Genomic DNA, 27,174 nt, shown 5'->3' with positions numbered 1-27,174 from the left:
CCATGGCCCTTCTCCTGCCCCACAAGTGCCCCACAGCCAGCCCCATAGCCCTCGTCCTGCCCCACAAGCCAGCCCCATAGCTCTCCTCCTGCCCCACAGCCAGCCCCATAGCTCTCCTCCTGCCCCACAAGTGCCCCACAGCCAGCCCCATGGCCCTTCTCCTGCCTCACAAGTGCCCCACGGCCAGCCCCATAGCTCTCCTCCTGCCCCACAAGCCAGCCCCATGGCCCTTCTCCTGCCCCACAAGTGCCCCACAGCCAGCCCCATAGCCCTCCTCCTGCCCCACAAGCCAGCCCCATAGCTCTCCTCCTGCCCCACAGCCAGCCCCATAGCTCTCCTCCTGCCCCACAAGTGCCCCACAGCCAGCCCCATGGCCCTTCTCCTGCCTCACAAGTGCCCCACGGCCAGCCCCATAGCTCTCCTCCTGCCCCACAGCCAGCCCCATGGCCCTTCTCCTGCCCCACAAGTGCCCCACAGCCAGCCCCATAGCCTTCCTCCTGCCCCACAAGTGCCCCACGGCCAGCCCCATAGCTCTCCTCCTGCCCCACAAGTACCCCACGGCCAGCCCCATGGCCCTTCTGCCCCACAGGTGCCCCACAGCCAAGCCTACAGCCCTTTTTCTGCCCCACAAGTGCCCTATAGGCCTTCTCCAGCCCCACAGCCAGCCCTATATGGTGCCTTTCCAGCCCCATGGCCCTTCTCCTGCCCCACAAGTGCTCCTTTAGCCAGCCCTACAGCCTTGTGACCCACAAGTGCCCCATAGCTGGCCCCATAGCTAGCCCTATAGCCCTCCTCCTGCCCCATAAGTGCCCCATAGCCAGCCCCATGGCCCTCCTCCTGCCCCACAAGTGCCCCACAGCCAACCCTGCAGCCCTTCTCCAGCCCCATAGCCAGCCCTATATGGCGCCTTTCCAGCCCCACAGCCCTTCTCCTGCCCCACAAGTGCCCCATAGATCTTCTCCAGCCCCACAGCCCCCCTCCTGCCCCACAAGTGCCCCACAGCCCCATACGTCCCCCGTCGTCCCTCTCCAGCCCCATAGATTCCCCCCCAGCCCCTCCCCCCCCAAGAGCTGGCGGCCATCTTGGAAGAGGAGGAACCTGGGGGGCGGAGGGGGGGGCAGGCTCGGCCACACCCAAGATGGCCGCCACCTGTGAGACACCCGCCCCATTCAAGATGGCGGCCTCCAGGGGTCGCAGACCCACTCAAGATGGCCACCGCCATGGGGCACCCACCCAAGATGGCCCCTGGCCCCGCCCCCTCACCACGGGAGGCGGGGCCTGTGCCGTGGGGGCGTGGTCTCGACGCGAGGGCGGGGCTAGACACACCCCACCCAAATAAGGAGACAGAGTGGAGCGGGCGCCGCCCTTTATTGCCCCGCCCCCTTCCCAGTCCTTGATCTGGGAGCACTGGTAGGGGTGGGGCTAAGGGGGCGGGGCTTCGCCGGCGGGGGCGGGGTCGTTGACCAGGGCGAGGCGGGCGGGGGCCAGGGCGGGGCCCGGCGGGCGACGCCCGTTGACGACCAGCGACAGCGGCGACGGCACCCGGATCCCCGCGAAGGAGAAGGTCTGCGCCCAGTACGCACCAGTTCAGACCAGTACGCACCAGTTAGACCAGTACGCACCAGTACAGACCGGTTCGGACCAGTACTGGCCAGTAGGAACAGGTCAGACCAGTTCGAAGCAGTCTAGACCAGTTTAAACCAGTATGGACCAGTTCAAAGTAGTATGGACTGGTACAGACCAGTATGGACCAGTATAGAGCATTTCAAACCAGTACAGACCCCCCAGAAGCTTTCCAAGTCCCTCCCAGTTCCCCCCAGTATCTCCCAGTTCCCCCCAAATCCCCTCCCAGTCCCCCCAACCCCCTTCCCAGTCCTTCCCAGCCCGCCCACTCTCCTCCCAGTATGTCCCAGTTTCCCCCAAAACCCCCTCCCAGTCCCCCCAGACCCCCTCCCAGTTCCTCCCAGTCCCCCCAGACCCCCTCCCAGTTCCTCCCAGTCCCCCAAAACCCCTTCCCAGTCCATCCCAGTCCCCCCAAACCCCCTCCTAGTCCCTCCCAATCCCTCCCAGTATGTCCCAGTTCCCCCCAAACCCCATCCCAATATCCCAAAACCTCCTCCCAGTCCCCCCGGCCTCCCTCCCAGTGCCTCCCAGTCCCCCCAAACCCCTTCCCAGTCCTCCAAGTCCCCTCCCAGTCCCTCCCAGTATGTCCCAGTCCCCCCAGACCCCCTCCCAGTCCCCCCGGCCTCCCTCCCAGTGCCTCCCAGTCCCTCCCAGTTCCCCCAAACCCCCTCCCCGTAACTCCCAGTCCCCCCAAACCCCTTTCCAGTCCCTCCCAGTATGTCCCAGTCCCCCCCAGCCCCCCTCCCAGTCCCTCCCAGTATGCCCCAGTCCCCCCAGCCCCCCTCCCAGTCCCTCCCAGTATGCCCCAGTCCCCCCAGCCCCCCTCCCAGTCCCTCCAGTCCCCCCAGCCCCCCTCCCAGTATGTCCCAGTCCCCCCCAGCCCCCTTCCCAGTCCTTCCCAGTCCCTCCCAGTATGCCCCAGTCCCCCCAGCCCCCCTCCCAGTCCCTCTCAGTATGTCCCAGTCCCCCCAGCCCCCCTCCCAGTCCCTCCCAGTATGTCCCAGTCCCCCCCAGCCCCCCTCCCAGTCCCTCCCAGTGTGTCCCAGTCCCCCCAGCCCCCCTCCCAGTATGCCCCAGTCCCCCCAGCCCCCCTCCCAGTCCCTCCCAGTATGCCCCAGTCCCCCCAGCCCCCCTCCCAGTCCCTCCCAGTATGTCCCAGTCCCCCCCAGCCCCCTTCCCAGTCCTTCCCAGTCCCTCCCAGTATGCCCCAGTCCCCCCAGCCCCCCTCCCAGTGCCTCCCAGTGCCTCCCAGTGCCGACCTTCCCCTGCCACTGGTGCTGGTGGTGGCAGAGCCGGGGTTCGGCCACGGCCAGCCCATCCCCCACCAGCACCCCCCAGCCCGGCGCCGCGTTGTAAATGGTCAGCGCCGCCGCCGACCCCGCCCCGTCGGCCACGCCCACCGCGCTGTCGGCGACAGAGAAAGGGGGCGGGGTCGGGGGGGGAGGGGCGCTCGGGGGGGCGCCCCTCCCCCGTCCTCCGGAGAGGGGGGGAGGGGCGCGAGAAAGGGGGGTGGGGAGGGGCGAGGGAAGGGTGGGGTGCCCCGCCCCCCCAAAAGGGGGAGGGGCCAGGGAAGAGGGGGAGGGGCCAGGAAGGGAGGGGGGAGGGGGGAGGAAGCGGGGGGGGAGGGGCCGGGGAAGAGGGGGAGGGGTGGGGGGAAAGGGGGGGGAGAGGGAGGAGGAAGGGGGGGGAGGGGAGATTGAAGGGTGGGGGAGGGGCGAGGGGAGGGTGGGGGAGGGGCGGGAAGGGTTGGGTGCCCCACCCCCAAAAAGAGGGGGAGGGGCGGGGAAAGGAGGGGGAAGGGCGGGGGGGAAGCGGGGGAGGGGTGGGAAAATGGGGGGGAGGGGCGGGAAAGGAGCGGGGGAGGGGCGATGAGAGGGTGGGGGAGGGGAGAGAGGGCTTGGGTGCCCCACCCACCCACCAAAAGCGGGGGAGGGGCGGGGGGAAGCGGGGGAAGGGTGGAGAAAAAGCGGGGGAGGGGCGGGGAAAAAGCGGGGGAGGGGTGGGGAAAAGGGAGGGGGAGGGGCGGGAAAAGGGAGGGGGAGGGGCGGGGGGAGGTGGGGGAGGGGCGACTGACTAGGGGACCCCCTCCGGGGGGGTGAGGGTGAAGAGGACCCGCCCCAGCAGCACCCGCTGGGGGTTGGGGCCGGGCTGGAGGGCGGCGAGGGGGGAGGGGCGGAGGCCCCGCCCCAACGGGCCCAGCAGGGAGGGGGGGAGGGGCCCCTCCAGCCCCCGGCGGCGCTTCCCGCGCAGCTTCCCCTGGGGGGGGGAGGGGAAAGGGGCGGGGTCAGGGCGGGGCCAGACCCACAAGTGACCCCGTAGACCCATAACCTGACCCACAAGTCGCCCCCCCAGCCCCATAACTGACCCCCCAGCCCCACAAGTGCCCCCCAGCCCCATAAGTGATTCCTCAGCCCCACAAGTGACCCCCCAGCCCCATAAGTTCCCCCAGCCCCATAAGTGACTCCCCCAGCCCCATAAGTGCCCCCCCAGCCCCATAAGTGACCCCCCAGCCCCACAAGTGACCCCCTCGACCCCATAACTGACCCCCCAGACCCACAAGTGGCCCCCCAGCCCCATAAGTGATTCCTCAGCCCCACAAGTGACCCCCCAGCCCCATAAGTTCCCCCAGCCCCATAAGTGACTCCCCCAGCCCCATAAGTGCCCCCCCAGCCCCATAAGTGACCCCCCAGCCCCACAAGTGACCCCCTCGACCCCATAACTGACCCCCCAGACCCACAAGTGGCCCCCCAGCCCCATAAGTGATTCCTCAGCCCCACAAGTGACTCCCCCAGCCCCATAAGTTCCCCCCAGCCCCATAAGTTCCCCCCAGCCCCATAAGTGCCCCCCCCAGCCCCACAAGTGACCCCCTCGACCCCATAACTGACCCCCCAGACCCACAAGTGGCCCCCCAGCCCCATAAGTGATTCCTCAGCCCCACAAGTGACCCCCCAGCCCCATAAGTTCCCCCAGCCCCATAAGTGACTCCCCCAGCCCCATAAGTGCCCCCCCAGCCCCATAAGTGACCCCCCAGCCCCACAAGTGACCCCCTCGACCCCATAACTGACCCCCCAGACCCACAAGTGGCCCCCCAGCCCCATAAGTGATTCCTCAGCCCCACAAGTGACCCCCCAGCCCCATAAGTTCCCCCAGCCCCATAAGTGACTCCCCCAGCCCCATAAGTGCCCCCCCAGCCCCATAAGTGACCCCCCAGCCCCACAAGTGACCCCCTCGACCCCATAACTGACCCCCCAGACCCACAAGTGGCCCCCCAGCCCCATAAGTGATTCCTCAGCCCCACAAGTGACTCCCCCAGCCCCATAAGTTCCCCCCAGCCCCATAAGTTCCCCCCAGCCCCATAAGTGCCCCCCCCAGCCCCACAAGTGACCCCCTCGACCCCATAACTGACCCCCCAGACCCACAAGTGGCCCCCCAGCCCCATAAGTGATTCCTCAGCCCCACAAGTGACCCCCCAGCCCCATAAGTTCCCCCAGCCCCATAAGTGACTCCCCCAGCCCCATAAGTGCCCCCCCAGCCCCATAAGTGACCCCCCAGCCCCACAAGTGACCCCCTCGACCCCATAACTGACCCCCCAGACCCACAAGTGGCCCCCCAGCCCCATAAGTGATTCCTCAGCCCCACAAGTGACCCCCCAGCCCCATAAGTTCCCCCAGCCCCATAAGTGACTCCCCCAGCCCCATAAGTGCCCCCCCAGCCCCATAAGTGACCCCCCAGCCCCACAAGTGACCCCCTCGACCCCATAACTGACCCCCCAGCCCCACAAGTGGCCCCCCAGCCCCATAAGTGATTCCTCAGCCCCACAAGTGACCCCCCAGCCCCATAAGTTCCCCCCAGCCCCATAAGTGCCCCCCCAGCCCCATAAGTGACCCCCCAGCCCCACAAGTGACCCCCTCGACCCCATAACTGACCCCCCAGACCCACAAGTGGCCCCCCAGCCCCATAAGTTCCCCCCAGCCCCATAAGTGACTCCCCCAGCCCCATAAGTGCCCCCCCAGCCCCATAACCGATCCCCCAGACCCACAAGTGACTCCCCCAGCCCCATAAGTTCCCCCCAGCCCCATAAGTGACTCCCCCAGCCCCATAAGTTCCCCCCAGCCCCATAAGTGACTCCCCCAGCCCCACAAGTGACCCCCTCGACCCCATAACTGACCCCCCAGACCCACAAGTGGCCCCCCAGCCCCATAAGTGATTCCTCAGCCCCATAAGTGACCCCCCAGCCCCATAACCGATCCCCCAGACCCACAAGTGACTCCCCCAGCCCCATAAGTTCCCCCCAGCCCCATAAGTGACTCCCCCAGCCCCATAAGTGCCCCCCCAGCCCCATAAGTGACCCCGTCGACCCATAACTGGCCCCACAAGTGACCCCCCAGACCCACAAGTGACCCCCTGCCCCATAAGTGACCCCCTCGACCCCATAACTGACCCCCAGCCCCACAAGTGACTCCCCCAGCCCCATAAGTGACCCCCCCCAGCCCCCCAAGTGCCCCTCCCAGCCCTCCGCCCCGCCCCCCCCTTGCAGAAACCCCGCCCCCCTCACCCGATTGGCCAGCAGGGCGCAGAGCCGCCCCAGGAAGTCGAGGAGGTGGGCGTGGCGCCGCCGAGGCTCCTCCCACCCGGGGGCCAAGGCCGCCGCCCGGCCCAGCCCCTCCAGCGCCGCCCCGAAACGCTCCTGGTACTGCAGCAGCTGTCGGGGCGTCCCATTGGCTGAGGGGACTGGAGGGGGCGGGGCCTCATCGGCCACGCCCACCGCCACTCGAAAGGCGCCCCGCCCGAGGACACGCCCTCTTGGAGAAGGCGGAGCAAGGCCACGCCCCTCGGAACACCCCCCCCCCACACACACACGCGGGGTTGGGTGGTCGGCCACGCCCCCGCGGTGGTGGACACGCCCTTGCGTCGGCCACGCCCCCCACGCTTAACACCCCATGGGACAACAGGGGCAGTGGCCACACCCTGGGAACGCCCCCTCGGGGTGGCCACGCCCCCTCACGCCCAGCAGAGACCCTATAGGATGACTGTGGCGCTGGCCACGCCCACAGCACCTCCCCCTGCCACCATGGCTCCTCCCCCTCCACATGCCACGCCTACACACCAGGCCCCGCCCCCTCCCTCCGCCCCATCGAACCCCCCAGCCCCACAGCCCCGCCCCTGGCGGCAACACCACGCCCCGGCGGCCCCGCCCCGCCCCCGCCAGCCCCGCCCTAGCCCCCCGTCTCCCCATTGGCTGCTCACCGTGGCGCGGTTGAGGTGCAGGTCGGGGTTATTGGCCGCTTCCGGATCCACCCGCTCCTGGGGGAAGGGGGCGGAGACATCGCGTCACCCCACAGCCCCGCCCCATCGCCCCACCCCACAGCGAAGCCACGCCCCTAAACACCCCCCCGCCCCATAACTGAGCCCCCAGCCCCACAAGTGCCCCCCGGCCCCATAAGTAACTTTCCAGCCCCCCAAGTGCCCCCCCAGCCCCCCAAGTGCCTCCTCTCAGCCCCATAAGTAACCCCCCGGCCCCATAAGTAACTTTCCAGCCCCATAAGTGACCCCCAGCCCCACAAGTGCCCCCCCAGCCCCCCAAGTGCCCCCCCCAGCCCCACAAGTGCCTCCTCTCAGCCCCATAAGTAACCCCCCGGCCCCATAAGTAACTTTCCAGCCCCCCAAGTGCCCCCCCAGCCCCACAAGTGACCCCCCTCGGCCCCATAAGTGACCCCCAGCCCCACAAGTGACTTTCCAGCCCCATAAGTGCCCCCCTGCCCCATAAGTGCCCCCCTGCCCCATAAGTGACCCCCCCAGCCCCACAAGTGACCCCCCAGCCCCACAAGTGACCCCCCTCGGCCCCATAAGTGACCCCCAGCCCCACAAGTGACTTTCCAGCCCCATAAGTGCCCCCCTGCCCCATAAGTGCCCCCCTGCCCCATAAGTGACCCCCCCAGCCCCACAAGTGACCCCCCAGCCCCACAAGTGACCCCCCTCGGCCCCATAAGTGACCCCCAGCCCCACAAGTGACTTTCCAGCCCCATAAGTGCCCCCCTGCCCCATAAGTGCCCCCCTGCCCCATAAGTGACCCCCCCAGCCCCACAAGTGACCCCCCTCGGCCCCATAAGTGACCCCCAGCCCCACAAGTGACTTTCCAGCCCCATAAGTGCCCCCCTGCCCCATAAGTGACCCCCCCAGCCCCACAAGTGACCCCCCAGCCCCACAAGTGCCTCCTCTCAGCCCCATAAGTAACCCCCCGGCCCCATAAGTAACTTTCCAGCCCCATAAGTGCCCCCCAGCCCCACAAGTAACTTTCCAGCCCCCCAAGTGCCCCCCCAGCCCCCCAAGTGCCCCCCCCTCAGCCCCACAAGTGCCCCCCCTCAGCCCCATAAGTGCCCCCCCAGCCCCCCAAGTGCCCCCCCCCAGCCCCATAAGTGCCCCCCCCCAGCCCCACCCACCGCCTGGGCGTAGGCCCCCAGGGCGCGGCGGGCGGCGTCGGGGCTCTGCCCCCCCGCGAAGAAGAGCGAGACGTAGGCGTTGCCCAACACGTCTGCGGGGCGGGGCAGGGCGGGGCGGGCGGGGTCCTCAGCCCCACGGCCACCCCCAGCTGCCCCCCCAGCCCCCCAAGTGCCCCCCAAAACCCCTGTTTACCCCCCTTAGACCCCCAAATACCCCCCAAAATCCCCCCAAATCCCCCCCAACCCCCCCTTAGACCCCCCAAATCCCCCCAAACCCCCCCAGCCCCCCAAGTGCCCCCCCAAACCCCCCCTTAGACCCCCAAATCCCCCCCAAATCCCCCCAAACCCCCCCAGCCCCCCAAGTGCCCCCCCAAACCCCCCCTTAGACCCCCAAATCCCCCCCAAATCCCTCCAAACCCCCCCAGCCCCCCAAGTGCCCCCCCAAACCCCCCCTTAGACCCCCAAATCCCCCCAAACCCTCTCAAAATCCCCCCAAAACCCCCCCAGCCCCCCTTAGACCCCCAAATCCCCCCCCAAACCCCCCCTTAGACCCCCAAATCCCCCCAAACCCCCTCAAAATCCCCCCAAAACCCCCCCAGCCCCCCCAAACCCCCCTTTCCACCCCCTTAGACCCCCAAATCCCCCCCCAAACCCCCCCTTAGACCCCCCAAATCCCCCCCAAGCCCCCCCCCGGCCCCCCAGGACCCCCCACTCACACCAGGAGCGCCCGTCGGTGGGGGCGCAGCGAACGGCCGCCTCGGCCTGCGCCAAACTCTCCCTGAGGGCCCCCCCGGCCCCCCCGGCCCGCAGCGCCATGGAGAGGAGGCGTCGCGCCTCCGCGTCCTCCCCCTGCCCGGGGGGGGGGCAAATGTGGGGCCGGACCCACGGCCAGGGCACCCGACAGCACCCTGACCCCCCCCCCAGCACCCTGACCCCCCTCCCAGCACCTCGATGTTGCTCCGGAGCCCCCCCAAATCATGGCAGAACCTCCCCCCCCCCCGCCAAAAGCACCCGAACTGCTTATCGCCACCCCCGAACGGCACCCTGACCCCCCCCCAACCACCGCCAGCAGCACCCTGACCCCCCCCAGCACCCTGATCCCCCCCAAACAGCTCCCAACCCCCCCAACCAGCACCCTAAGCCCCCCTAAACAGCACCCTGACCCCCCCAAACAGCACCCTGGTGCCCCCAGGCCCCCAGACAGCACCCTGACCCCCCAAGTCCCCCCCAACAGCACCCTGAGCCCCCCCAAACAGCACCCTCAGCCCCTCAAAACAGCACCCAAACCCCCCAAACACCACCCTAAGCCCCCCCAACCAGTACCCTAAGCCCCCCCAACCCCCCAAAACAGCACCTAAACCCCCCCAAACACCACCTGACCCCCCCTCCCAGCACCCTGACCCCCCAACCAGCACCCTAAGCCCCCCCAGCCCCCCTAAACAGCACCCAAACCCTCCCAAACAGCACCTAAACCCCCTGAAACAGCACCCTGACCCCCCAAACACCACCCTAAGCCCCCCCAACCAGCACCCTAAGCCCCCCCAGCCCCCCTAAACAGCACCCTGACCCCCCCAAACAGCACCCAAACCCCCCCAAACAGCACCCAAACCCCCCAAACACCACCCTAAACCCCCCCACCCAGCACCCTGACCCCCCTCCCAGCACCCAAACCCCCCAAACACCACCCTAAGCCCCCCTAGCCCCCCCAAAACAGCACCCAACCCCCCCCAAACAGCACCCAAACCCCCCAAACACCACCCTAAACCCCCCCACCCAGCACCCTGACCCCCCTCCCAGCACCCAAACCCCCCAAACACCACCCTAAGCCCCCCCAAGCAGCACCCTAAGCCCCCCCAGCCCCCTAAAACAGCACCCAACCCCCCCCAAACAGCACCCAAACCCCCCAAACACCACCCTAAGCCCCCCCAAGCAGCACCCTAAGCCCCCCCAGCCCCCCAAAACAGCACCCAAACCCCCCCAAACAGCACCCAAACCCCCCAAACACCACCCTAAGCCCCCCCAGCCCTCCTAAACAGCACCCTGACCCCCCCAACCAGCACCCAAACCCCCCAAACACCACCCTAAGCCCCCCTAGCCCCCCCAAAACAGCACCCAACCCCCCCCAAACAGCACCCAAACCCCCCAAACACCACCCTAAGCCCCCCCAAGCAGCACCCTAAGCCCCCCCAGCCCCCCTAAACAGCACCCTGACCCCCCCAACCAGCACCCAAACCCCCCAAACACCACCCTAAGCCCCCCTAGCCCCCCCAAAACAGCACCCAACCCCCCCCAAACAGCACCCAAACCCCCCAAACACCACCCTAAACCCCCCCACCCAGCACCCTGACCCCCTCGCAGCACCCTGACCCCCCCAAACACCACCCTAAGCCCCCCCACCCAGCACCCTGACCCCCTCGCAGCACCCTGACCCCCCCAAACACCACCCTAAGCCCCCCCAACCAGCACCCTAAGGCCTCCCAGCCCCCCAAAACAGCACCCTGACCCCCCCAACCAGCACCCAAACCCCCCAAACACCACCCTAAGCCCCCCCAGCCCCCCTAAACAGCACCCTGACCCCCCCAACCAGCACCCAAACCCCCCAAACACCACCCTAAACCCCCCCACCCAGCACCCTGACCCCCCCTCCCAGCACCCAAACCCCCCAAACACCACCCTAAGCCCCCCCAGCCCCCCCAAAACAGCACCCAACCCCCCCCAAACAGCACCCAAACCCCCCAAACACCACCCTAAACCCCCCCACCCAGCACCCTGACCCCCTCGCAGCACCCTGACCCCCCCAAACACCACCCTAAGCCCCCCCAACCAGCACCCTAAGGCCTCCCAGCCCCCCAAAACAGCACCCTGACCCCCCCAACCAGCACCCTGACCCCCCAAACACCACCCTAAACCCCCCCACCCAGCACCCTGACCCCCCCTCCCAGCACCCAAACCCCCCAAACACCACCCTAAGCCCCCCTAGCCCCCCCCAAACAGCACCCAAACCCCCCAAACACCACCCTAAACCCCCCCACCCAGCACCCTGACCCCCTCGCAGCACCCTGACCCCCCCGCCAGCACCCTGACCCCCCCAGCACCCCACTCACGTGGGCGAGGGCTCCGGCGAAGCAGGCCCGCGCCCCCTCCACGTCCCCGCGCTGCCACCGCGCCTCCCCCAGGCGGAGCCAGGCGGGGCCCAGCCCCGGCGCCAGTTTGACGGCGCGGCTCAAAGCTTCCTCCGCCCGGCCCCGCCCGGCGGGGCTCACGCCCAGCGCCCGCGCCCGTAAAACCAACGCCCGGCCCCGCCCCTGCGGGGAGACTGAAGGAGGCGGGGTTAGGAGGGCCGCGCCCTGGGCGGGGAGGGCGGCGGGGCGGGCGCGGGCGGGGCGGTACCTTCTATTTCGTCCATCAGGCGTAAAGTTTTCTCCATTTCGTCCGCCAAAAGGGTCGCGGCGGGGTGGGCGTCGGCTGGGCGGGCGTCGGCTGGGCGGGCGTCGGCGCGGCGGGCGTCGGCGCGGCGGGCGTCGGCATCGCGGGCGTCGGCATCGCGGGCGTCGGCGGGACGTTCTTTTTGAGGGAGACGGTCGCGGAAGCGGTAAAGTTCCGTCACCAAATCCTGACGGCGAAACGGGGCGGGGGGAGGGGGGGGATTGAGGCGTTGGGGTCTCAGGGGCTCCCCTCCCCCCACCCAAAAGGCCCCTCCCCCTCACATTAAGGCCCCTCCTTCACCTAAAAAGGCCCCTCCCCTTGACAAAAATGCTCCTCCCCCTGACAAAACGGCCCCTCCTCTTAACAAATAGGCCCCTCCCCTTCATGAGAAGGCCCCTCCCCTGACAAAAAGGCCCCTCCCCGACAAAAAGACCCCTCCCCCTCACATTAAGGCCCCTCCCTCACCTGAAAAGGCCCCTCCCCCTCACAAAAAGGACCCTCCCCCAACAGAAAGGCCCCTCCCCACCCAAAAGGCCCCTCCCCCACCCCAAAAGGCCCCTCCTCCTCCTCACATTCAGGCCCCTCCCTCACCTATAAGGCCCCACCCAAAGGCCCCACCCCTCACAAAAGGCCCCTCCCCCTCACAAAAGGCCCCTCCCTCACCTAAAAGGCCCCACCCAAAGGCCCCACCCCTCACAAAAATGCCCCTCCCCCTCCCTAAGAGGCCCCTCTCCCTCACAGAAAAGCCCCTCCCCCCCAAAGGCCCCTCCCCCTCACAAAACGCCCCCTCCCCCCCCCAAAAAAGGCACCCAGGGGCTCCCCGTGCCCCCTCCCCCCTCACCTCCAGCCTTTTGAGCGCTTTCTCGTCGCCGTCGCCTTCCTCGGCCTCCGCCGCCGCCGCCGCCTCCTCCTCCTCCTCCCCGGCTGCCGCCATGATGGCGGAAGCCCCGCCCCCTCCTCCCTTCCCGCCCAATCGCCGGCCCCGCCGCAGCGCCCCCTGGCGGGCGGGAGGCCGCGCGCATGCGCAGAGCCGGGAGAGGCGCGCTCCGCCACGCACAAGATGGCGGCCGACCGCGGGTCACGCCACGCTCAAGATGGCGGCGGGCGGCGCATGCGCGCACTTTCCCGCCCGCCCCCGGCCACGCCCCCTCCCCTCAGAGGCGGCGGCGGGAACGGCGGCGGGTCGGTGCTCGCTGATGCGTTAAGGCTTTAGTCTTTTTTTTTCCCCCTAATTCCCCCCTTTTTAACCCATTTTCCCTTCATTCCCCGCTTTTTAAACCCTCTTCCCTTCATTCTCTGCTTTTTATCCCATTTTCCCCTTCATTCCCCAATTTTTTAAGCCATTTTCCCCTTCATTCCCCCATTTTTAAACCCATTCTCCCTTCATTCCCCGCTTTTTAAACCCATTTTCCCTTCATTCCCCGCTTTTTATCCCATTTTCCCTTCATTCCCCGCTTTTTATCCCATTTTCCCTTTCAGTCCCCGATGTTTTAAACCATTTTCCCTTCATTCCCTGCTTTTTAAACCCATTTTTTCTTCATTCCCTGCTTTTTAAACCCATTTTTTCTTCATTCCCTGCTTTTTAAACAATTTTCCCTTTCAGTCCCCAATTTTTTAAGCCATTTTCCCTTCACTCCCCCATTTTTAAACCCCTTTTCCTTTCATTCCCTGCTTTTTATCCCATTTTCCCTTCATTCCCCAATTTTTTAAGCCATTTTCCCTTCATTCCCCTATTTTTAAACCCATTTTCCCCTTCGTTCTCCCTTTTACACCATTTTCCTTTCATTCCCCAATTTTTAACCCAATTTTCCCCACATTCTCTGATTTTTAATCCCTTTTCCCCACATTCTCCATTTTTTTAAACATTTTCCCTTCATTCCCTTTAACTCCATTTCCCCTTTTTAACCCATTTTCATTTTAGTCCCCTTTTTTAACCCAATTTCCCTTTATACTCCTTAAATTCACCTTCCCTTTAATCCCTTTTAACCCGTTTCCCCTTTATACTAATTTTAAATCAATTTTCCCTTTATTCCCCTTTTTAACCCATTTTCTTCTCATTGCCCCTTTTTAAATCCTTTTTCCCTTATAAAAATAAATATTAACTTCCCCCTTTTTAATTTTCCATTCCTTCCTGCCTTTTTAAACCCTTTTCCCCCTTTATTTCCCCCTTTTTCCCCAACCTTTTCCTTTTCATTCCCCATATTTTTAACCCATTTTCCCTTTATACTCCTTATTTTTAACCCATTTTTCCCTTAATTCCCCCATTTTTTGTCTTTTCCCTTTTCTTTCTAGAATACCTATTCCCTTTTTAATTAATTTCCCATTTATTCTTGCTTTAACTCTCCTTCTCTTTATATTCCATATTTTAAATACCTTTTCCCTTTATTCCCCATTTTTTAACCCATTCCCCCCTTTAACCCATTTTCCCTTTATACTCCTTATTTTTAACCCATTTTTCCCTTAATTCCCCCATTTTTTGTCTTTTCCCTTTTCTTTCTAGAATACCTATTCCCTTTTTAATTAATTTCCCATTTATTCTTGCTTTAACTCTCCTTCCCTTTATATTCCATATTTTAAATACCTTTTCCCTTTATTCCCCATTTTTTAACCCATTCCCCCCTTTAACCCATTTTCCCTTTATATTCCTTATTTTTTTCTTACCTTAAATCCATTTTTTAATTATTTCCAACCCATTTTTTCCAATAATTTATCCAATTAAATGGTTCCAATCAGGAGGGTTTCAATTCAACCTCCCCTGAGGCGACCCCCTCGTTTTAATAAAATTGTAATAAATTATAACACACAAGTTACACATTTATAAGGGCATAAAGACAGAAATTAAACACTTGTAAAAGCACAAAAGCCGAAATTAAACATTTATTAGAGTAAAACACCCAAAAATAAACATTTATAAGGGTATAAGAGCACAACTGAAACATTTACAAGGGCATAAAACCCAAAATTGAACATTTACAAGGGTATAAAACCCAAATTTGAATATTTATAAGGGTATAACACCCAGAATTAAACATTTAAGGGTATAAGGGCAGAATTTAAACATTTCTAAGGGCATAAAACCCCAAAATTGAACATTTGTAAGGGTCTAAACCCCAAAATTGAACATTTTTAAGGGTCTAAAACCCAAAATTGAACATTTTTAAGGGTCTAAAACCCAAAATTGAACATTTTTAAGGGTATAAGGGCAGAATTTAAGCATTTCTAAGGGCATAAAACCTAAAATTGAACATTTGTAAGGGTATAAAACCCGAAATTAAACATTTCTCAGCAAAGCTGACTCATCACCAGCATCTCCCCGCTTCATCCTGCGAGGAAAATATCTGAAAAAAACAGTGGAAGAGAGACAAAAACGTTAAAAAAAACACTTAGAAAGAGAGAAATTACAAAAAAATTACGCTAAATTAAGTTTAAAAAATAAATTTGGGGGGGGGTGGGGACGACGACACAGAGAAGGGACTGGGGTGGAGCGGATCAACACTGAGGTAAAAAAACCCCAAATTACACCCAAACCCCACAGAAACCCCATAAAACCGACGCGAAACAACTCAAACCCCGAAAACTGAAGTAAAAACTGCAAAGCGTGAGGAAAAACGTGGGTTTTTTTAAACGAAACTGCGCAAACACGCCCTCCCCGCGCAGCCGCTTCCCGCCATCGCTCTCCCCCTTGTACGACCCCCCAAAATCCGGTGGAGGAACGAGCCGTTCCCCTCCCCCGGGCGAAGAAGGAGCCGTTTAGGTTTTTTTTAATCCGGTTTTATATTTTTTTATTCTGCGACACCGTTAAAACCCCGAATCGCCCGAGGCTGACGGCGACGGGGGGAACGCGGGTCGGGGATGGGGAAAACCCAGAAGCGCAGACCCCGAGGGAAACCGCGACGGAACCGAGAACCGAGACCGGGAACCGGGAGCCGAGACCGGGAACCGAAGCCGGAGACCGAGAACCGAAACCGGAGACGGGTAAGCGCCTCCCCCCGCCCTTCCCCCGGTTACCGCCACGATCCGCTCCCTCCGCCGCCCCGCCAGAGACTGAGCCGTTCCCGCCTCTGCGCCATCGCCCCCTCCGCTTCGCCACGCCCCCTCCGCTTCGCCACGCCCCCTCCGCTCTCCCATTGGTCGACGCTTTGCCTCGGGGCGTGGCCTCGCCTTCGCGCTCTCCACCGGCGGGAGGACATGGGGCGGAGGGTATGTAAATGAAGAACGGGGTGGGCGGAGGGTATGTAAATGAGGGACGGGGAGGAGGCGTGGCTCGCCGGTGAGTGGCAGCGGAGGGGCGGGGCTTGCGCCTGGATTCCCCGCCCCCGGGGGAGGTTTTGGGGGGCAATGGGGGACCCACACTTATGGGGCAGGACCCACATCTATGGGGTGGGGTGGGGGGAGCCAGGAATCCGGGAGCTCCTCCCCCTCCCTCCCTTATAGCTGAAAAAAGAGGCGGAGCCAAGAGCTGGGGAGAGGGCGGGGACTTTATTGAGTGGGCGGGGCTTGGGCTCGGGGGCGTGGCCAGCTCAGTCCCTCCAGGTCACCTCCACCTCGTCCGTCCGGTACCTGGGGGGGGGGGGAGAGGTCAGAGGTCACACCCTATAGATGTGGGTCCCGCCCCATAGATGTGGGACCCGCCCCCTATACATAGGTCCCACCCCCTATACGTAGGTCCCACCCCCTCCACGTAGGTCTCAGCCCCATAGATGTGTCCCCCAGCCCCACATATGTGGGTCCTGGCTCCCATAGATGTGGGTCCCAGCCCCATAGATGTGGGACCCGCCCCCTATACGTAGGTCCCACCCCCTCCACGTAGGTCTCAGCCCCATAGATGTGTCCCCCAGCCCCACATATGTGGGTCCCAGCTCCCGTAGATGTGGGTCCCACCCCATAGATGTGGGTTCCACCCCATATATATGGGTCCCAGCCCCATAGATGTGGGTCCCACACCACAGATGTGGGACCCGCCCCCTATACATAGGTCCCACCCCCTATACGTAGGTCCCACCCCCTCCACGTAGGTCTCAGCCCCATAGATGTGTCCCCCAGCCCCACATATGTGGGTCCCAATCCTATACGCAGGTCCCAGCCCCACATATGTGGGTCCTGGCTCCCATAGATGTGGGTCCCAGCCCCATAGATGTGGGACCCGCCCCCTATACATAGGTCCCACCCCCTCCACGTAGGTCTCAGCCCCATAGATGTGTCCCCCAGCCCCACATATGTGGGTCCCAATCCTATACGCAGGTCCCAGCCCCACATATGTGGGTCCTGGCTCCCATAGATGTGGGACCCACCCCCTATACGTAGGTCCCACCCCCTCCACGTAGGTCTCAGCCCCATAGGTGTGCCCCCCAGCCCCACATATGTGGGTCCCGGCTCCCATAGATGCGGGTCCCACCCCCATATGGAAGTCCCAGGCCCACATATACGTCCCCCACCCCCTATATGTGGGTCCCAGCCCCTATATATGGCTGCCAGCTCTACACATCTTGATCCCAGCCCCACGTATAGGGGTCCCAGCCCCACATAGGTGGGTCCCGGATGCCTGGGTCCCCGCCTCACCTCTGGGTGATCCCTGATTGGGCGAGTTCGGTCACTTGTCCCACCCTCAGCATCTCCCAACCGGCCTGAGCGATCATGGCCCCGTTGTCGATGCAGTACCTGGGGGGGGGCAGAGCAAAGTCCTGGCTCCCCCTGCCCCATATGTGTGGGTCCAGCCCCATAGATGTGGGTCCAGCCCCATAGACGTGGCTCCCCACCCCATATATGAGTCTCATCCCCCTATAAACGGGTCCAGCTCCCTAAATGGGGGTCCCAGCCCCCCAGATGGGGGTCCCAGCCCCCCAGGTGTGGGACCTGCCCCATAGACGTGCCTCCCCGCCCCATATATGTGAGTCTCATCCCCATATATATGGGTCCGGCCCCCTAAATATGGGTCTCAGACCCCTAAATATGGGTCCCAGCCCCCCACATGTGGGTCCAGCCCCCCAGATGTGGGTCCCTACCCCATCTATGTGAGTCTCATCCCCATATATATGGGTCCGGCCCCCTAAATATGGGTCTCAGCCCCCTAAATGTGGGTCCAGCCCCCCAGATGTGGGTCCCAGCCCCCCAGATGTGGGTCCAGCCCCCCAGATGTGGGTCCCTACCCCATCTATGTGAGTCTCATCCCCATATATATGGGTCCAGCCCCCTAAATATGGGTCCAGCCCCCCAGATGTGGGTCCCAGCCCCCCAGATGTGGGTCCAGCCCCCCAGATGTGGGTCCCTACCCCATCTATGTGAGTCTCATCCCCATATATATGGGTCCGGCCCCCTAAATATGGGTCTCAGCCCCCTAAATGTGGGTCCCAGCCCCCCAGATGTGGGTCCAGCCCCCCAGATGTGGGTCCCTACCCCATCTATGTGAGTCTCATCCCCATATATATGGGTCCGGCCCCCTAAATATGGGTCTCAGCCCCCTAAATGTGGGTCCAGCCCCCCAGATGTGGGTCCCAGCCCCCCAGATGTGGGTCCAGCCCCCCAGATGTGGGTCCCTACCCCATCTATGTGAGTCTCATCCCCATATATATGGGTCCGGCCCCCTAAATATGGGTCTCAGCCCCCTAAATGTGGGTCCCAGCCTCCCAGATGTGGGTCCAGCCCCCCAGATGTGGGTCTCTACCCCATCTATGTGAGTCTCATCCCCATATATGTGGGTCCGGCCCCCTAAATATGGGTCTCAGCCCCCCAGATGTGGGTCCAGCCCCCCAGATGTGGGTCCCTACCCCATCTATGTGAGTCTCATCCCCATATATATGGGTCCGGCCCCCTAAATATGGGTCTCAGACCCCCAGATGTGGGTCCAGCCCCCCAGATGTGGGTCCCTACCCCATCTATGTGAGTCTCATCCCCATATATATGGGTCCGGCCCCCTAAATATGGGTCCAGCCCCCCAGATGTGGGTCCCAGCCCCCCAGATGTGGGTCCAGCCCCCCAGATGTGGGTCCCTACCCCATCTATGTGAGTCTCATCCCCATATATATGGGTCCGGCCCCCTAAATATGGGTCTCAGCCCCCTAAATGTGGGTCCCAGCCCCCCAGATGTGGGTCCAGCCCCCCAGATGTGGGTCCCTACCCCATCTATGTGAGTCTCATCCCCATATATATGGGTCCGGCCCCCTAAATATGGGTCTCAGCCCCCTAAATGTGGGTCCAGCCCCCCAGATGTGGGTCCCAGCCCCCCAGATGTGGGTCCAGCCCCCCAGATGTGGGTCCCTACCCCATCTATGTGAGTCTCATCCCCATATATATGGGTCCGGCCCCCTAAATATGGGTCTCAGCCCCCTAAATGTGGGTCCCAGCCTCCCAGATGTGGGTCCAGCCCCCCAGATGTGGGTCTCTACCCCATCTATGTGAGTCTCATCCCCATATATGTGGGTCCGGCCCCCTAAATATGGGTCTCAGCCCCCCAGATGTGGGTCCAGCCCCCCAGATGTGGGTCCCTACCCCATCTATGTGAGTCTCATCCCCATATATATGGGTCCGGCCCCCTAAATATGGGTCTCAGCCCCCTAAATGTGGGTCCCAGCCCCCCAGATGTGGGTCCAGCCCCCCAGATGTGGGTCCCTACCCCATCTATGTGAGTCTCATCCCCATATATATGGGTCCGGCCCCCTAAATATGGGTCTCAGACCCCCAGATGTGGGTCCAGCCCCCCAGATGTGGGTCCCTACCCCATCTATGTGAGTCTCATCCCCATATATATGGGTCCGGCCCCCTAAATATGGGTCTCAGCCCCCTAAATGTGGGTCCCAGCCCCCCAGATGTGGGTCCTGCCCCACAGAGGCAGGTCCCCACCCCATCTATGTGAGTCTCATCCCCATATATATGGGTCCCAACCCCCTAAATATGGGTCCCAACCCCCTGGATGTGGGTCCCAGCCCCCCAGGTGTGGGTCCCAGGCCCCACCTCTCATCCGTGGGGCAGAGTTGGGCCCCTCGGGCCTGGCACATGGTCTGGAGCATTTGCTGGAGGCGGCGGTTACCTGAAGAACCGGACGCCCGGGTCACCCCCACCCCATAGATGTGGGTCCCACCCCACAGACCCACATCCCGCCCCATATCTGTGGGTCCCAGCCTTGCACCGGTGGGTCCCACCCCCTATATGTAAGTCTCAACCCCTATAGGAAGGATACAGCCCCACATGTGTGGGTCTCAGCTACGCATCTGTGGCTCCCACCCCACATACGTATCTCCCAGCCCCACAGATGTGGGTCCCAGCCCCATAGATGCGGGTCCTGCCCCACATATATGGATCCCAGCCCCACATATATGGATCCCAGCCCCATAGCTGTGGGTCCAGCCCCATAGATGCGGGTCCTGCCCCACATATATGGATCCCAGCCCCACATATATGGATCCCAGCCCCATAGCTGTGGGTCCAGCCCCATAGATGCGGGTCCTGCCCCACATATATGGATCCCAGCCCCACATATATGGATCCCAGCCCCATAGCTGTGGGTCCAGCCCCACATATATGGATCCCAGCCCCACATATATGGATCCCAGCCCCATAGCTGTGGGTTCAGCCCCACATATATGGATCCCAGCCCCACATATATGGATCCCAGCCCCATAGCTGTGGGTCTCGCCCCATATCTATGGGTTCCAGCCCCATATATATGGGTCCCGCCCCATAGATGTGGGTCCCACCCTTTATATACAGGTGCCCCCCACCTGCCCCAGCCCCATAGATGTGGGTCCCACCCCCATCCCTATGCCCCGCCCCCATATCTATAGGTCCCGCCTCCTCTGGCCCTCTCACCCCGCCCCCTTGGGCGTGGCCCCCCACGTACATGCCACGCCCCCCACCAGCAGCAAATGGGGAGCCCGGGTCAGGGCCAACGCCCGCTCGGTCACCTCGGTCAGCATGGAGAAGGCCGTCTCCTGGCACCTCGTTAGTGTCACCGACATCGTTAGTGGCACCACCGCCCACCCCCCCGAGGGTCACCTGACCCCCCCCCAGGGTCATGTGACCCCCCCGGGTCACCTGACCCTGTTAATATCACCCCCAAAACCCATTTTGTAGACCCCAAAACCCCTTTATTGGACCCCAAACCCCCTTAGTAGCCCCCCAAACCCCTTCAGAAGCCCCTAAAACCCCTTTAATAGACCCAAAACCCCCTTAACAGCCCCCCAAACCCCTTTAATACACTCCAAACCCTCTCTGTAGCCCCCCAAAACCCCCTTAATAGCCCCCAAACCCCCTTCATAGCCCCCCAAAACCCCTTCATAGGCCCCCAAACCCCTTTAATAGCCCCCCCAAACCCCCTAATAGCCCCCAAACCCTCTTAATAGACCCCCAAAACCCCTTTATTGAACCCCAAACCCCTTTAATAGCCCCCCAAACCCCTTTAATAGCCCCCCCAACAGCCCCCAAACCCTCTTAATAGACCCCCAACCCCCTTTATTGGACCCCAAACCCCCTTAATTACCCCCAAACCCCTTTAATAGCCCCCCAACCCCCCCTAATAGCCCCCAAACCCTCTTAATAGACCCCCAAAACCCCTTTATTGGACCCCAAACCCCTTTAATAGCCCCCCAAACCCCCTTAATAGCCCCCAAACCCTCTTAATAGACGCCCAAAACCCCTTTATTGGACCCCAAACCCCTTTAATAGCCCCCCCAACCCCCCCAATACCCCCCAAACCCTCTTAATAGACCCCCCAACCCCCCCAAACCCTCTTAATAGACCCCCAAAACCCCTTTAATAGCCCCCCCAACCCCTCTTAACAGACCCACAAAACCCCTTTAATAGCCCCCCCAACCTCCCTCAATAGCCCCCAAACCCTCTTAATAGACCCCCAAAACCCCTTTATTGGACCCCAAACTGCTGTAATTACCCCCAAACCCCTTTAATAGCCCCCCAAACCCCCTTAATTACCCCCAAGTCCCTTTAATAGCCCCCCCAACCCCCCTTAATAGCCCCCAAACCCTCTTAATAGACCCCCAAAACCCCTTTATTGGACCCCAAACCCCTTTAATAGCCCCCCAAACCCCTTTAATAGCCCCCCCAACCTCCCTCAATAGCCCCCAAACCCTCTTAATAGACCCCCAAACCCCCTTTATTGGACCCCAAACCCCCTTAATTACCCCCAAACCCCTTTAACAGCCCCCCCCGGCTCCCACCTGAAGGGAGAAGCAGAGATCCTCAACGGTCGCTTCCCCAGACGCCAAAAGTTTGGGGGTGACGGCCTGGAGTTCGGAGAGCGGCGGGGGGAGGAAGAAGAAGAGGAGGAGGAGGAGGAGGAGGAAGGGGTGAGGAGGTTGGGGGGGGGTCCCTGTGTGTCCCCCCCACCCGCGGGGTCCCGTACCTGGAGGTGGGAGAGGAGCCCGGAGAAGGAGACGTCCATCCCCTTGACCACGTAGGGCAGTTCCACCAACCGCGTCCCCCTGCGGGGGGGGTATTAAGGGGGTTTTGGGGGGCTGTTAAGGGGGGGTCGAGGGGTATCGAAGGGGTTTGGGGGGTATCAAGGGGGTTCGGGGGGGGATTTATGGGGTTTGGGGTCTATTAAGGGGGTTTGGGGGCTATTAAAGGGGTTTGCGGGGGTATTGAGGGGGTTTTGGGGGGCTGTTAAGGGGGGGTCGAGGGGTATCGAAGGGGTTTGGGGGGTATCAAGGGGGTTCGGGGGGGATTTATGGGGTTTGGGGTCTATTAAGGGGGTTGAGGGGCTGTTAAAGGGGTTTGGGTCTATTAAAGGGGTTTTGGGGGTCCGTTAAAGGAGTTGGGGGGGCTATTAAGGGGGTTTGGGGGCTATTAAGGGGTTTTGGGGGTTTATTAAGGAGGTTTTGGGTCTATTAAAGGGGTTTGGGGTCTATTAAGGTGGTTTTGGGGTCTATTAAGGGGGTTTTGGGTCTATTAAAGGGGGGTTTGGGGTCTATTAAAGGGGGTTTGGGGTCTATTAAGGGGGTTTTGGGGGGCTGTTAAGGGGGGGTCGAGGGGTATCGAAGGGGTTTGGGGGGTATCAAGGGGGTTCGGGGGGGGATTTATGGGGTTTGGGGTCTATTAAGGGGGTTGAGGGGCTGTTAAAGGGGTTTGGGTCTATTAAAGGGGTTTTGGGGGTCCGTTAAAGGAGTTGGGGGGGCTATTAAGGGGGTTTGGGGGCTATTAAGGGGTTTTGGGGGTTTATTAAGGAGGTTTTGGGTCTATTAAAGGGGTTTGGGGTCTATTAAGGTGGTTTTGGGGTCTATTAAGGGGGTTTGGGGTCTATTAAAGGGGGGTTTGGGGTCTATTAAAGGGGGTTTGGGGTCTATTAAGGGGGTTTTGGGGGGCTGTTAAGGGGGGGTCGAGGGGTATCGAAGGGGTTTGGGGGGTATCAAGGGGGTTCGGGGGGGGATTTATGGGGTTTGGGGTCTATTAAGGGGGTTGAGGGGCTGTTAAAGGGGTTTGGGTCTATTAAAGGGGTTTTGGGGGTCCGTTAAAGGAGTTGGGGGGGCTATTAAGGGGGTTTGGGGGCTATTAAGGGGTTTTGGGGGTTTATTAAGGAGGTTTTGGGTCTATTAAAGGGGTTTGGGGTCTATTAAGGTGGTTTTGGGGTCTATTAAGGGGGTTTGGGGTCTATTAAAGGGGGGTTTGGGGTCTATTAAAGGGGGTTTGGGGTCTATTAAGGGGGTTTTGGGGTTTATTAAGGGGGTTTTGGGTCTATTAAAGGGGGGTTTGGGGGTCTATTAAGGGGGTTTGGGGGTTTATTAAGGGGGTTTTGGGTCTATTAAAGGGGTTTTAGATCTATTAAGAGGGTTTTGGGTCTATTAACGGCGTTTTGGGGTTTATTAAGGGGTTTTGGGTCTATTAAGGGGGTTTTGGGGGACTGTTAAGGGGGGGTCGAGGGGTATCGAAGGGGTTTGGGGGGTATCAAGGGGGTTCGGGGGGGATTTATGGGGTTTGGGGTCTATTAAGGGGGTTGAGGGGCTGTTAAAGGGGTTTGGGTCTATTAAAGGGGTTTTGGGGGTCCGTTAAAGGAGTTGGGGGGGCTATTAAGGGGGTTTGGGGGCTATTAAAGGAGTCTTGGGGGTCTATTAAGAGGGTTTGGGGGTAATTACAGGGGTTTAGGGTCCAGTAAAGGGGTTTAGGGGTCTATTAAGAGGGTTTGGGGGCTATTAGGGGGGGTTGGGGGGCTATTAAAGGGGTTTAGGGTCCAATAAAGGGGTTTTGGGGGTCTATTAAGAGGGTTTGGGGGTAATTACAGGGGTTTAGGGTCCAATAAAGCGGTTTGGGGGGCTATTAAGAGGGTTTGGGGTTTATTAGGGGGGGTTTGGGGGCCTATTAAAGGGGTTTAGGGTCCAATAAAGGGGTTTTGGGGGTCTATTAAGGGGGTTTGGGGGCTATTGAAGGGGTTTGCGGGGGTATTGAGGGGTTTAGAGTCTATTAAAGGGGTTGGGGGTCCATTCGAGGGGTTTTGGGGGGCTATTAAAGGGGGTTTGGGTCTATTAAGGGGGTCTGGGGTCTATTAAAGGGGTTTGGGGGCCTATTAAGGGGGTTTTGGAGTTTATTAACGGGGTTTTGGGGCTTATTAAGGGGGTTTTGGGTCTATTAAGGGCGTCTGGGGTCTATTAATGGGGTTTTGGGGTCTATTAACGGGGTTTTGGGTCTATTAAAGGGGTTTTGGGGTTTATTAAGGGGGTTTTGGGTCTCTTAATGTGGTTTTGGGGTCTATTAAGGGGGTTTTGGGGTTTATTAAAGGGGTTTTGGGTCTATTAAAGGGGTTTTGGGGTCTATTAAGGGGTTTTGGGTCTACTAAGGGGTTTTGGGGTTTATTAAAGGGGTTTTGGGTCTATTGAGGGCGTTTTGGGGTCTATTAAGGGGGTTTTGGGGTTTATTAAAGGGGTTTTGGGTCTATTAAAGGGGTTTTGGGGTCTATTAAGGGGGTTTTGGGTCTATTAAGGGGGTTTTGGGGTTTATTAAGAGGGTTTTGGGTCTATTAAGGGGGTCTGGGGTCTATTAATGGGATTTTGGGTCTATTAAAGGGGTTTTGGGGTTTATTAAGGGTTTTGGGTCTATTAAGGGGGTTTTGGGGTTTATTAACGGGATTTTGGGTCTATTAAGGGGTTTTTGGGGTTTATTAACGGGATTTTGGGTCTATTAAGGGGGTTTTGGGGTCTCCTCCGGGGCTCCTCACCTCCTGGCCAGCTGCTCGATGTTGTAGCCGGGACTCGGGTCGTTGGAGATCTGGGGGGCGGGGTTAGAGACAACGAGGGGGCGGGGTTAAACCCGGGCGGGGCCGGGCGGGGCCGCGGCGAGGGGGCGGGGCCGCGGCGAGGGGGCGGGGCCACCTGCAGGAGCCGAGCGAATCGGTCGAGGCAGTTGCCGACGGCCAAGTCCAGCGTCTCCCCGAAAATCCGGTACCGGCGGCGGGAGAAGGCGATCACCTGGGCGGGGCCACGCGTGACGTCACACGTGACATCACACGTGACGTCACACGGCGTCCCGTTACATCGCAACCCGGCGCCCCGCCCGTGGCGGAAAGGCCCCGCCTTTCAACAGCGGGTGGCGCCGCGCGGCGGGGCGTCTCGTCACGCGACGTCACGCGACGTCACGCGTCCCTGCACGTGATCACACGCAGTCGCTCCTAGCGTGTCGCCGGCAGACGCGGGGTTCGCGCCGCGTCATGGCGTGTCGGCGCGTGTTGTGGCGTGTGGTCACGCACTGTCGCGTGTCGCAGCGTGTCGCGATGCGTCACGGTGTGTCGCGGCGTGTTATCGCGTGTCGCAGCGCGTCGTTGCGTGTCACGGCGCGTCGTTGCGCCGGGGCGTGTTATGACGTGGCACAGCATGTTGCCACACATGTGTTACGGCGTGTAATCACGTGTTACGGCGTGTAATCACGTGTTACGGCATGTCATCGCGTGCTATCGCACCTTATCCCACGCTGCCACGCCTCATCATGTGATGTTGCGTGTCATTGCGTGTTACCACGCCCTACTGTGTGTCATTACCTGCTACTGCGCCCTCTGGCGTGTTTTCACGTGTTATCGCGTGTCATCACGTGTCACTGTGTGTCACTGTGTGTCATCAAGCGTTACCCCGCCCTGTCGCACGTTACCACGCCCCGCCGCGCGTCACTACACGCTACCACGCCCTATTGTGTGCTGCCGCATGTTATCACGTGTTAGCGCGTCGCCACGCCCTATTGCGCGCCGCCACACGTTATTATTACACGTTATCACGCGTCGTCGTGCCTTGCCACGCCCCGCCCCGCCCCACCACACCCAACCGCGCCCAACCACGTGCCGCCCCGCCCCCTCCCCTGGCTCCCACCCCCTCCCCGTGCCGGGCGGCGCCTCTGGGTGTGTCACCACTGGGCGTGTCCCCGCCCCGCCCGCACCTGGGTGTTGCCGCCGCTGACGTAGAGGACGAGGGGGTCGCGGGCGCGGCCCAGGAGCCGCCCCATCTCGATGTGGCCCACGCAGTGGTTGACGCCCACCAGGGGGCGGTGCCAGAGCTGCGCCAGCGTCCGCGCCACCGCCGCCACCACCGACAGCGGCGCGCCCATGCCCGGCCCTGGCGGACACGCCCGCTCAGGCCACGCCCGCTCAGGCCGCGCCCGGGCCCGCGCCGACCGGGCGGCGGCCGGTGCGGGGCCCGAGGAAGGGGGCGGGGACGGGGCTGGAGGGGCGGGGCGGTAAGGAGGCGGGGGATCCTTCCGCCCCGCCCTGACGGGGGCAGAAGGGTGGGGCTGGAGGGGCGGGGCCACGGCCTGTTCGGGGAAGGAGGCCCCGCCCCATTTGGGGAAGGAGGCTCCGCCCACCGCCGGCCTCGCCCGGCCCCGAGGGGGGAGGGGGGGAGGGGGAGGGGTGTGTCACCTTTGGTGAAGGCGATGGCGTCCAGGTCGGACGGGCGGAGCCGGGCGTCGGCCAGGGCGTCGGCCACCAGCCCCAGCAGCGCCCCCCGGTGGTGGCGCCCGGTCGGGCCGGGGGCGAAGCCTGGGGGGGGAGGGGGAGGGGAAGGGGGCGGGGTCAGGGGTCAGTGGGGGGGGAAGAGCGATGATGTCACGCGGGGGGGCTGTGATGTCACAGGGGCTGGGGATGCCGGGGGGAGGGGTGTCAGAGGGGCGGGGGAGTGACGTCACAGGGGTGGGGGAGCTGGCGGTGATGTCACAGGGCGGCTCCCGGGGCGGAGGGGGGGTCCCCAGGGCAAGAATGACGTCACGGGGGCGGGGCGTGACGTCACGGGAAGGGTCAAGAGCCGGTGCGAGGAGGGGGGCTGGGGGAAGGGGCGGGGGGAGTGACGTCACGGAGGGGAGGGGTCCCGCGGTAGGTGACATCACGGCACGGGGGGGGGAGGGTCGGGAGGGGAAGTGACGTCACTGGGGGGAGGGATGGGATATCCCGGCGAGCCTGCAGGCCGGCAGTGACGTCAGAGGGGGGGTGCCCGCGCGGGAAAGGGGGGGGCGGGTCTCGGGTAGTGACGTCAGGCGCCTCACCGTGCCCGGGCGGCGTGACGTAGGTGGCGCGGCGGTTGCTGAGGATGACGCCATCGCGCACCACCCCCGCCCCCACCTTGTTGGCGGAGCCCTCCAGCCCCAGCACCGTCGGCATGGCGTCACCGTGACGTCACCGCCGCCCCTGCCGCCGCCGCCGCCGCCGCCGCCGCGTTTTCCCGCCGCCGCGCGCCGCTTCCTGCCGCCGCCGCCCGATTAGCGTCACTTCCGG

The 27,174-nt window shown here is 62.1% G+C and overlaps 2 protein-coding genes across 2 annotated transcripts; both read right to left on the bottom strand.

The window, feature by feature from the left end:
• Positions 1-1,349: 1,349 nt before the first annotated feature.
• TTC5 (tetratricopeptide repeat domain 5) lies at positions 1,350-12,468 on the bottom strand. Its single transcript, XM_069774220.1, has 10 exons — positions 12,331-12,468; positions 11,454-11,676; positions 11,168-11,379; positions 8,780-8,912; positions 8,064-8,155; positions 6,871-6,927; positions 6,179-6,325; positions 3,698-3,879; positions 2,883-3,027; positions 1,350-1,566 (listed from the first exon to the last, which is right to left on the bottom strand). Exons 1-10 carry the CDS (start codon positions 12,421-12,423, stop codon positions 1,423-1,425), a joined length of 1,428 nt encoding a protein of 475 aa, XP_069630321.1. The 5' UTR covers positions 12,424-12,468; the 3' UTR covers positions 1,350-1,422.
• A 3,481-nt stretch (positions 12,469-15,949) lies between these two features.
• On the bottom strand, positions 15,950-27,136 carry OSGEP (O-sialoglycoprotein endopeptidase). The gene is made up of 11 exons (XM_069774221.1): positions 26,946-27,136; positions 26,326-26,445; positions 25,848-26,023; positions 24,797-24,892; positions 24,643-24,692; positions 21,841-21,919; positions 21,656-21,721; positions 20,323-20,413; positions 19,437-19,512; positions 17,049-17,147; positions 15,950-16,049 (listed from the first exon to the last, which is right to left on the bottom strand). Exons 1-11 carry the CDS (start codon positions 27,058-27,060, stop codon positions 16,010-16,012), a joined length of 1,008 nt encoding a protein of 335 aa, XP_069630322.1. The 5' UTR covers positions 27,061-27,136; the 3' UTR covers positions 15,950-16,009.
• Between the last annotated feature and the right edge of the window lie 38 nt (positions 27,137-27,174).

The sequence above is a fragment of the Haliaeetus albicilla genome, chromosome 29 (genome assembly GCF_947461875.1).
Source record: "Haliaeetus albicilla chromosome 29, bHalAlb1.1, whole genome shotgun sequence".
Classification (NCBI taxonomy): domain Eukaryota; kingdom Metazoa; phylum Chordata; class Aves; order Accipitriformes; family Accipitridae; genus Haliaeetus; species Haliaeetus albicilla.
This window is presented reverse-complemented; position numbering and strand designations above follow the sequence as displayed.

Excerpts from the sequence above, each read along its gene's own strand:
- TTC5 (XM_069774220.1), bottom strand. The coding sequence starts at position 12,423 with ATGGCGGCAGCCGGGGAGGAGGAGGAGGAGGCGGCGGCGGCGGCGGAG. Across the intron at positions 6,326-6,870 it reads TGCACCTCAACCGCGCCACG|CTGCTGCAGTACCAGGAGCG; the intron begins GTGAGCAGCCAA and ends ACGCCCCGACAG. Across the intron at positions 3,028-3,697 it reads CCCCCGGAGGGGGTCCCCTA|CGCGGTGGGCGTGGCCGACG; the intron begins GTCAGTCGCCCC and ends TGTCGCCGACAG.
- OSGEP (XM_069774221.1), bottom strand. The coding sequence starts at position 27,060 with ATGCCGACGGTGCTGGGGCTGGAGGGCTCCGCCAACAAGGTGGGGGCG. Across the intron at positions 24,693-24,796 it reads GATTCGCTCGGCTCCTGCAG|ATCTCCAACGACCCGAGTCC; the intron begins GTGGCCCCGCCC and ends CCCGCCCCCCAG. Across the intron at positions 21,920-24,642 it reads ATCGAGCAGCTGGCCAGGAG|GGGGACGCGGTTGGTGGAAC; the intron begins GTGAGGAGCCCC and ends CCCCCCCCGCAG.